The following is an 11,736-nucleotide window of genomic DNA, read 5'->3' on the forward strand; positions in this document are numbered from 1 at the left end:
CGTGTGTGTTATTGCCATGCAAGAACCATTACGTAGTTTTGTATGGCACATGACTTAGTTCAAGCCGACTGTAACAAAAAAACTAGAAGACATTGCAATCAATATTTTGCCCATTTTGTTATGTCAACAAGATCGCAGATTGAGACACGATAACAGTGAGTCGCCATTGTTAATTTACCGACGTTTTGAGAGGTTGTGTACAAAAATAGATTTATTAGTGAAAATTATTTTCTACAAGGTGTCGAAATGTTTCCACACGTCTGAAAACACATACAATTTTAAATAGCACATATGTCGGGTACGTCTAAAGAAACGTACATCTTCACAATGTCAAGCTGTTGCGACGAACTGCGTCTTGACTGCAATAACCGCCTTTCTTGTATCACGAATAATTGAATATGTGCAGCGAATGATTGGATTATGTTGCCATTGAATGCAGCCAATCAGTGCCCTCGATAGAAAGACTGTAACTGGGGGCTAAATTGGCTGTACTGTCCAATAAAATCGTTGTGTTTACCATCTTCCGTAATACAAGATGGTTTTTGCAGTCAAGGTATTTGACGCCTTTCGTAACATTGTGAAGATGAGAAAGTATTAAGCTTAATACAACGCCCAAGAAGAAAACATTTCCTGTTTTGAATCTCTTTGGTGCAAGTCGTAGGGTTGACTTAAAAAAGGTAGGTGGATCTTATGAATGTTTCGACAATAAAATTCTATTTCAATGGTATAATAAAAAATGTCTTTGTTTTTGTCAAATTTTTATCAGATGAAATACTTTGAGTAATTTTTATCTCGTGTTATCCAACCTCAATCTTCTAAACACATAATAATAATACTAGCTTTATTGTCGCCTTAAAGCTTATAACATATATAAACATTCATTGTATGTAAATTCAACTAGCATTATATGAATTTCAATAGGCTATAAAAGACAAGAAACGAGACAAAGCATGGGAAAAGTTCGTGTTTATCATCAATTATTCTGCCTTTATTGTAAGATTTAAAGGAAGAGGTTCGCCATTTTCGGGAGTTGATTTGTCTTGTAGGCCCGATATAGTCTTTAGAAGTGCTAGGTACAAAAACTAAAAAAATCCTTCAGAAATACCTATGAATTTCACTTTTTATCTCTACTTTCGTCTTTCCTATATGACAAAGTCTCAAAAAAACACGACTCGTCATTTTAACTTTCAAGTGCGGAATTATTCGTGTTTTAAAAGTTCAAATTTTGACTGAAAGCTGTGAACACCATTATTGATAAGCTTAGATAAAGACTAAGACTGAGTTTCTGAAACTAAGGTATGATTGGTCAAACGGGTGGCGAATCTCTCTCTTTAATGCACACAAATGATTTATTGAGAAGTTGTAACAGGAGACACTGACTCAACATTGGTTAGACATATTTCAGATGGTGTTTCACAAATGTCAACCACTTGGTCGAGACTTACATTTGTCGTGGTGGCAGTGTTTGCTGGCGCGCTAGTGCCACCTGGGCTAGCAACTTGTACCGCTGGTGCTTTCCACCAAACACCCTGTACATTCTCCTCTATCCATTTCTTCTTGTCAGCAAACCATCTATTCAGTCGGTTAATTCTCAGAACATATTTTCCTACATAATAATCAATCGGTAGTTCTTTGGGCTCTTCAGAATGTTCCTGCAAAAGTTTAGCTCTGTATATCTCGATTTCACGTTTGACTTCTTCCACGGTCAAGGTCATTTCGGCATGTTTCAAAAAGTTTGGTCTTTTTCTCAACTTTTGAAACTTCTTAGGCCTACACCTCTTTGATATCTTTCGATTTTTGTTCTTAGGGTAACAATTAGTGATTTTCCCCTCCGCCTTTCTGCATAAAAACCAGTTATTGAGCATAATGAGCTTTTGTCTATGTAACTCTACATAGTGCTCCAGAGGTAGTTTTCTAGTTCCCATGTCTGACCGAAGACAGAGGGTAAAACGTTTCAGTTCCCACTTCATTTCTTCTTCAGTTAAAGGTTCGTGTCTCTTTTTCAATATACGTGGTCTTCTTCCGCAATACGCCATATCGTCAAATGGTTTTGAGGGTAGATCTGTTAACATTGGCTTAGGCCTACGTGTAGAATCTTCGTATGATGATCTTGATTTGATGGCGCCATTTGCCACACTAGTTTCATCTGTTGTTACTTCTTCATTTCCGGTTTCCTCAATAATAATGACGTCATCATTACTGCCCTGTGAATCGATTATTTCACATGGAGACTGTTGTAGGGTCTCGTGTACAAGATCGGGTAGTTTGTCGTCATCGGTATCAACATCAACTATTTCAATGTCGATATCTTTAGTTTCCATCTTCCATGCTTTTCCGCTTACCGCCATGTTACTATACGTCTGTTTTGGAACTTCATGTTGACCATTAACAGGTGCATCCGTACTGGACCCAGTAGATACGTTCAATACATCGACTTCATCGCTCTCCCCTACCTCCGACTTCGTGGTACTGGCCGATTCCAGAGGGCCATCCCAAGTTATAGTTACGACAATCTGAGAATTGCACTCTTCTATTTTCCATGTGCTCGGCGGCTTCGAGACATTCATAGATTTAAACATCATAAGGAATCTTGTGGGTAGCAGTTTGTCCATTCTCCCCCTTAAGATTATGTTTATCGTTTGGCTTTTTTTCTGTTTTCTTGTTTGTTGACAATTATTAGTTGGAGAGTGTTAAAAGCACGTTATCAAAACGGAGAAACACAGACGCAATGCCAATCAAATATTAAAATCCCTGTCAACCTTTACGTCTGAGACATTTATGACATGTATTTGACAAACTAGTGATATTGTCAATGGTCTTTGAATAAAAAGCAGACATTAGATGGGAGATATGGTAGTATTTAGCAATAGTAGCATACCAGCAACTAAGCTGGGTATTGAATATCAATGATAGCCAACTTGATTAATCTATTCACTCGAAACTACGGGTAGGTTACTTCGTACTTGCTTGTAAATCTTGAATTATTATAGCAAAGACATGAAATTCATTGTGATTTCGCCATGTAGTGTGCTTTAAAGGAAAAGTTGTGCCATGACTATGGTATTATTTCGACTTACATACTCTTTTTCAATCTGTAGAGATCTTTAACTTTCAAAGCCTATAGCAAATGCGGCTGCAGTTTATTGTTTCACTATTACTAACCTCAACAACCTGTATCACTGAGAGATCTGAGTAAAATAACGATCTAAATGTTTCGTTGACTGTATTTCTGTGTATCCTGTTCATTTTCAACCAATCAAATGCTCTGTACAAATAATGTGAGGAATTCTGGGTATTTATTTTTAAATATTTACTTTGTCAACCCACTAATTGATTTTGATTGGTTAACGAACTTTACGAAACTTAAAAATTCGGCTCATGCACATTTAAAGAAGGTTATGATCGGATCGTGGTTGTACCAGATCTAACAATCAGAAACACTAAGGGAAACTTAAGAGCTTTCTTGAATTATATAGATTGTATTTAACCAGTTAAAAAATGTCACAGAACAATTTCAGATATCCATCCGCATCACATTTAAACCTCTTCAGAAACCATTCATTAATTCTAATCATATCAGGTTACTAATATTGTTGTCAACACGTGACATGAACTTGGATGTAGTGCTTTAACTGTACATAAAATGGCAATTACATAACTGAATTCTATGTGCGCTATCAGTGTCAGTGTCTCAGTGCCCTGGCACCATAGTGATGCATTTTGGGAATAACGAAAGCGGTCATGAGTACCGAACGCAACTCACAACTCAGTTGCATGAGAGTTGTGTTCGAAACTTATACGCACCTGGTGATCGTTTTGGTGTGAGGCCTCCTTTATCGATGGCATCGTTCATGTTTCCGTCGATCTTAGTGCAGACACCTGATGGATACATGGCTCTTGTAATGAGACTTCTTACCACTATAAAAATCAATGTGTCTTAACTACGATATAACTATATCATTTACAACTATCGTCAATAAAAAGGTTTTTTTTTAAAATGTCGTCTGCTAGGCAATTAGGCGCCGTTGATCAGAATTCTCCTTAATGCCACGGCAAAGGCTTCTGAAAGTCGGTCTGGTGGTACTCCTTATGGCTTAACCAAATGAAACTCATAAAACAAAGTCCAAAAATAGATGTTTTTGCTACGAGCTACTTAACCTCAAAAAATTAAACAAATTGATTGACCCCGAACTTTTTCATCAGATCATAGGTAGCAATGGGAATCACCCGCAGCAAATTACAAAATAAATTTCATGATTTGCACTTGGATCAGATTGGCCAAAACACCGGGATAAAAAATATCCTGAATCATCTATCAAAGTAGACGTGTAAAAGCTTACAAAACCTAATTTGGTCTCATGGGAAAAATCTATAGCGAGAAATGGAAATAACAATAGTATTAATAAATTAGCCACACGGGTATTCAGGAAATCTAAACAGTTAAAACGCAGGAAAAACAGTCTAAAATAAATGTACTAAATTGCTAGAAAAATAATTTGATCACGAAATTGTGGTTTATATTTTGGTATAAAAACAGATCAGGTCAATTTCCTTAATTGAATTATGGTATTTGTATATAAAGAATTAGCCGAATCTAAACTTATGAATAAGTAAAAGAAAAACTAGAAGTTAATATGCTGATTTCTTGAATTAGCTTAAACTTCTGATACAAATACCACTAGTAAAAACAATTCAATTATGGGAATTCGAAGAATTTGAAGAATTTTTTTTTTTTTCATTTGTTCACAAGATGAAAATTGTATAGCCTAGGCAAGCGTTTAAAGGCCACGGTTCGCCATTCGCAGGAGTTGATTTGGGTCTTTATATATGTATTTATAATAATATATTAATAGTCTTCAGAAGTACCAGAATATGAGGGAAATCGCATATAGGTATAATCCATTCGTATAGATCAAACAAGAATTTTCACATTTCTATACACGACTTTTTTTATATAATGACGTTTCTATATATGACTTTTCTACATAATGACTTTTCTATAAGACTTTTCTATTTATGTCTTTTCTATATATGACCTTTCTACATAATGACTTTTCTATAAGACTTTTCTATTTATGTCATTTCTATATAAAACTTTTCTATATATGACTTTTCTATATATGTCTTTTATATATATGACTTTTCTATATATGTCTTTTCTTTATGAATTTTCTATATATGTCTTTTCTTTATGAATTTTCTATATATGTCTTTTCTATATATTGACTAATCTGTATGACTTTTCAAAATGTGACTTTTCTATATGACTTTTCTATATATGACTTTCCTTGTAACTTTGCAACTTGCAGTTTCATGTTTACACTCAGAATCTAAGAATCAAACGATTCCCTTCAGACATAATTCAATTACATTCTACATTCAAAACCAGCTTTTAATCAAAGGATTTATATAATCTATCTATTTTCATTCATTTTCCTGTTCTACTTTCTCAAATATAAGGGCAAGATAATCATAAATATCCTTTAAAATATCTTCCATAATTAGCCTAGTCAAGATTTAGGTTAAAAGGGATACTACCTCTTAGAATGGAAAAAAAAGTTTAAAGTCTCAAACATGGTGTATATATTCATCAGTTGGACCTGCAGGTGCCATGAATAAGAATAAGAATAGAATCTCTGTACGATATCTATCAAACTAAATACGCATGTTTCTAAATAACTTCGTTTAATGAATTAGTGCTTAGTTTTATGATTTTTTTGGATTACAGTACTGAGATATTCTGTTATGACACCAGGTAAGTCCACTGATGAACAAAGACTGTTTAATCAAGTTTAAAAATTACAATTTATTGGTCATCTGAAGAGGTAGTATACCTTTAAGTGCAAGTATCTGCTTATAGGATGACCCAAATGTAGTCCATAAAAACCGTACCAGTGGGTTGAGGCATTCACACATAGAACAAGTTTGGCTTTATTGTCACTATAATTGCAAGAAATATTACAAAAAATAGTTATCTTATCGAACGATTAGGTAACTAGAATTGGTAATACTTTCAACCTTAAGGTTGAGTATTGTTACCTTTGGCAATTATTTTTATCTGTAGGTCACGGAAACATTGATAAATGCAAAAAAACATGATCAAACATATTGGTTTACTACAAGGAAAATTGGAAAGTTTTTAATATGATGAAAATATCAAATTTCAAGCAATTTTCATCGTAAGAACAATTTTTTTTCTTTGATAATATATCTTCATTGTTAGTTTCTTTTTCAACAGAATAAGATGCTATGGAATTCAATAACTCACTGAACAACATTTCAGCCAGAGGATATATACAATACATGAGAAATTCTGAGAACTATATTCTGTAATAACCACTCACACCACTCTTTACAAAAAGAGTAGATGCAGTGAAGTTTAACTGAGGTAAAAAGTAAGTATATGTTCAAGCTAAAACTCAGTTCTATAGATCGCCGTTTTTGGCCTTGAATATGTGTAAATAGTCTTAGAAGATCGCTTATTTCCTTCAAAAAAACACCAAACTAGGAATTTCTTATCTTCTGCCTGAAAACTATAATGCCTGAAAATTGTTTTTCTTGTTGAAAAAGGTCCTTGTAAAAAAATTTTTGATTATAGGCCTGCAGTCCTTAACCGTTTTACATTAAGGCGGAGTCTTGAAAAGGCGTTTCATAAGTGTTATTTTCAAATAACTGATAAATATGGATACACAAGACTAAGAAGGCTAAAATTTCGGCTATTACTATTGTTGATTAGTTTAACAATTGCCGTTTTTGAGACCAAAGTGTGATTGACCTTCGAAAATAGTGAACCATTATTTTAAAGATATCTCAACAGTCTATTAGCACAAGTTGGCATTTTCATAACCTTATAAGACAGATTGTTAAAAAAGGCCATAAATTTCCATATTGTCTGATAACGTATTGCTTCTAGAGCGTTCTTTCCTAAACGACCAATTTTATTCAATTTTGATATTCAAACCTTTTAATAGAAATGTTATATACATAATCTTACCTGGACATAATGACAGTAACACAATGCCCTTAAATAATAATTGCGTGTTGTAAATAATCACATATTAAGAATAATATTGAGAGGAGTTTTTAAAAGCTAATTGATCGGATATCAGATAATGTTCCACGGTGGCCATTGTCATTTTTTAATGAGGTATTTAGCTTGGTTAAGTACAAACAAGTGTTAAATGTCACTCGAGGGAATGGGTTTTTTTTTAAAGTTCGAAGTCCAAAACCAGGAAGAGCTTATAAAATTAAGAGTTGTGGTTGCTCTGTGAGCTATAGATGCTCTATACGACTAAAATGCAGATCAAGATATTTCGTTATGTTTATTTTTGTGGGTTACTTCGTCTACATCATGATTTGAAGACATTTATTGGAAAGCAAGTTCAACCAACTTTCGGTTATCAAATTATTGCATTGTTAGTCTAATAACCCACAGAAAATAAACGAAAGGGAAGATCTAGAGCTATATTTCAAGTTGGCAGTTCATCCAAGCTATTCGTCAAAGGTTAGAAATCCAAAATTAAAATGCTTTCTATTCAGAATGATTCCTATATCAACGAAAAATAGTTACGTACCTAGAACATTTCTCAATATACTTGAAATGAAACTTTGAAATTTTCAAAGTTGGAAAATTTAGATATCATCAGCCTAGATAACCCCGTCTACATAAGTAAGATTAATCTGAGGTTGTGAATAGACTAGGATATCAAGACATCCTTTAAAAAAAATGCGCTAAAAACACTTTGAATGTGTACGATAAATAATTACCTTTCTAAGCAGACCATTAACCTTTGAAACAGATTCTTCTCCACTGGATCTTTTACATAACTTTTATTGCAAAATCTGAGCACTTGTGTTCGATCACAGAATGAAACAGAAGTCCACAGAATTTTCTTTAACACTGAATATTAAAATTATCCGAGACACTTAAAAGCTCTTGAGGAAGTTCAACATGAAAATTGCATCAGAACATGCATTATAGATCATTTTCGAGAGCTACTTGTAAGACTTTAATCGTTTGTTCCGTTATTCATACGAGTTATAGCAGATGATTTAAAATTAAACAGAATACGCACTGGATAATTTCTCAGAAGATTTTTATCACTTTCATGAATTTTTTGACAAAAAAACGCCAAACGGCTAGAGAGTTATAATCGAGAATATGAAGCAATATACAGTATACACAAGTTATTTTGAATTGTTTGTCCTGACGGTTCCAATATTTTAGCTAACTTGTATATTGCACATCAATATGCGCTAGAATTCTTCTAGAGCGCCTTTAGCTCTGGAATAACGACACATCCGAAGATAGGAAATGTAATACGCAAAATTACATTATATACACAATATATTTTTTATGATGTTTTTTAAAATCCTGTATTCCAATAACTTAAATGGTTAATTGTTTAGTGTATATTATTACAGATGACCAAAAAAATGCAGTAATTGATCCTGACGAACAAGTGGTCCAATTTCAATATCCCAGATAGTTAAATATGAAATAGATACAGTTAGTAGATTCGACAGTTCTTACCACTTCGTTACCAGTAATAAATTGTATATGTTAACACTTATTTTATCTTTGAAGGCATCCATCGGCGTGAAAATAAATCTCTTTCACGGTTCTCACCATACTTTGTTAGTTCTAGATATATAACTTTATCTCTCTTCCGTATTCCTTGTTACACTTGAGTGTCATAGTCCGAATTAGTCTTATCACTACGTCAATGAACTCTTCATGCGAGATTTTCATACTAAATATGAACCCTACATACGAAATATGGTATAGTCCGAATAAGTCTTCAATGAACCCGTCATACGAAATATCCCGTCATATTCTGAATTAGACCTGTTACCTCTTCAATGAAACATTCATACGCAACAACCATACGAAATGTCGTGTCATAATTCGTCTTAATTTAGTCTTATAACCACCTCAATCAATCCATGAAACGAAATATCCATTCGAAATGTCGTGTAATAGTCCGAATTAGCCATATTTGTTCAAATAACCCATTCAATCGAAATATTCATGCGAAATATCAGCTGGTGTACTCCAGCTGACAACTATCAAAATATCCATCAGAGGCTAGAATAGAGGCAGATGTTTCGGACTAGGTCGTTGGTCGGTACGGTCAGGGTTTTTAGTCCAAGTGTCTTGAAGCACGGGGATGTTTGGTTAATGTGGTACTTTCCATGCCCCCTATTACATCAAGCCTCAAAACCGTCCGATAGTGTTTTGACTCTGAACTTATTCATTTGAACAACTTTTGTATAATTATGTGACTTTAGTTGATTAAATATTAGAATATGCAAATTCCTAGACGATTCAAAACATAAGGGTAGAAAACTCCACTTTATTCAAAGTTAGTTTAAATCTTAAGAAATAAATACCATCAAAAATAATCTACTTACCTACATAGATAAATCATAGATTTCAATCAAAACGCTTCATTGACCACATATTGAATTCTGACAGTTAGAATAGCTCGGATTATATTTTACGAGTTTATGACACTATTGAACTATAAAACAAGTATAAATGTTGTGAACCATTTTCTCTTATAGTGATTGATATAGCCACATAATGTAATCAACATAAACTAAAAACTGCTCAGTTAAAGGATGCAAACCATTTTAGAAAAACGACTATGTTCTGATTTGTAAAAAGAAACAGTGACAAAAACTAGCTATCCTAATAGATGACAGATTAAATATAGTTTGTCCGCTAGCAAGGCCTTTTGAATTTGGGAATCCCTGGCTATGCATAGATTTGGTACGGTTAAAATTAGTCTCCGACACCCAGACTTCTCCGATGTCCGACAAGGATATTTCGATTGTTCTTTCAAATTGCATAAAATGTAGCATTTAAGCCATTTATGTCCAAAATATGTACACCCGGACTCTCGCCACGAAGGGACACCGCCCAATTCTGCCCCAAACACCCCGCCTCATGCATGTTCTAGATACACCCCTGTCAGAGACAATCTATCAGAGATGCCCCCTTTAAATAATTTATGCTATTAATATTCCACACTGGCTAATGAATAACATAAAACATTTTATATAGCAAGGGAGGATTTTCTATAACATTCAATCTATCACAGAGCTGAATAGATTTTTTTACCAATTTCTTACCAAGATATTGACTTAGAAACAATAAATATTTTGTTTCCTGTTTTAAGCTGGAATTGATGACAGCAATTATGCTTTCAAATTCGATCATTATAGTCTGTTGTGATAAAGAAAAATCTATGATCCATGACATTTGCTATAGGCCTACCATTTCTTTTCGCGCCATTGGTAACTTCTGGAGGCATTGGTAGCTTCCGGCGCCATTTGTAACTTCCGGTTACAAAATCCATGCCCAACATAACGTAACATGGGCACTGAAAGCCACAGAGAACTTCCCTGGCAACTTCCTTAGGCAAATAAGTGTTGTGAATGTGGCGTTTGTAAGCAGTTTTATATTTGATTATTTGGTTTTTCTCAATATCTTGAAAAAAATCACGACATGCTTTGGTACTAAAAGTTTTTACACGGTTGCTGATACTGATTTAACCCGTGTCTGGTTTTAAAGGTTAACGACGGGAAAACGATTAGTTAAAATTACAAACTTTATACAGATGTAATGAAATGTGTTATGTGTACTCCGTTCATTGGCGTGCATACTTTTCATATATCTCTCGAAATCGAAAGAAGGTTGGTTGTAATTGTGCAGCCGTGACATTAGATTGTGGCTTGCTGTCTTTGATTTTTGTACAGGATTGTGATCTCGTTTTCCTTCTGGTGTGTTTTTCCTGCTTAAAGCGCAGACAATAATCAATTTATGATATATTTATGTGGTCGAAGGGAGATCATTTCATATTTATTTTGGTCTGTAGTCATGAACGTCACATAGTGTGTAGTATTTGTCTCTAATATTTTAATAATGATGAATCACCTACTATCAATTCTAAATTCATTACAGTTTCACTACACAGCCTTCGAAGGTTGATATTACTATTATCAATGTCGACAATTTTATTGATGTATTCAAATATGACAAAAAGCAGAAGAAGCCATGACTAATCATCAGTTTCTAGGAAAAATTAGTTGAGGGGGCAGACTGAGCAGGGGCCAAAACAATTTTCCAGGAGGGCAATGGCTATGCGTTCACTATGTAAATTGACAATAATTTTGAAAGTGAAGGGCCAAAGCCGGGCCAGTCGCTTTGCATGCCCCCAGCTCCCTGTACCCCCATGTAGAAACGCCAATGCTAAGCATATATGGGGCAATTTTTTTTAAACTCAGATCGTGGTGGTTGGTGAATTCACACTATAATCTCACCTGCGCCTTATTCACTCATTCAAAAAGTACCACGTTCATCCTAACCTAATGTATAGTTTTATTACAAGATAAACTGTGTGGTATATATATCTATCGCAAAATCATTGTTGATAAGATATAATACAAAGGAGCTTATACATGATACGCTTAAAAGATATGATTTGGGCGAAATTTCTGCCATACCACCGCGGCACCGCCATTTTTATTGGCAACACTGATTTATTGTAGAAGTTACGATAGTCTAAGATTCCATATCGTTGCTTCAAAACCCGAACCCGAAATGGGTCAAGTGAATTAGGTTGAATTAAGTTCTATCAGCTGAGATCGTAGAGCTCAAAATTAAACTACATCCATTTTGGTTTTAAAATGACGTACCCTGCATGCACTCCTTCATTTAAGAGAAGAACC

General features: G+C 34.2%; 1 protein-coding gene across 1 annotated transcript; it reads right to left on the bottom strand.

Moving 5' to 3' along the window:
• Positions 1-224: 224 nt before the first annotated feature.
• On the bottom strand, positions 225-2,681 carry LOTGIDRAFT_230640 (hypothetical protein; the record flags this gene model as incomplete). The annotated part of the gene is made up of 2 exons (XM_009049668.1): positions 1,446-2,681; positions 225-260 (listed from the first exon to the last, which is right to left on the bottom strand). Exons 1-2 carry the CDS (start codon positions 2,610-2,612, stop codon positions 225-227), a joined length of 1,203 nt encoding a protein of 400 aa, XP_009047916.1. The 5' UTR covers positions 2,613-2,681.
• Between the last annotated feature and the right edge of the window lie 9,055 nt (positions 2,682-11,736).

The sequence above is a fragment of the Lottia gigantea genome (assembly GCF_000327385.1).
Source record: "Lottia gigantea unplaced genomic scaffold LOTGIsca_14, whole genome shotgun sequence".
NCBI lineage: Eukaryota > Metazoa > Mollusca > Gastropoda > Lottiidae > Lottia > Lottia gigantea.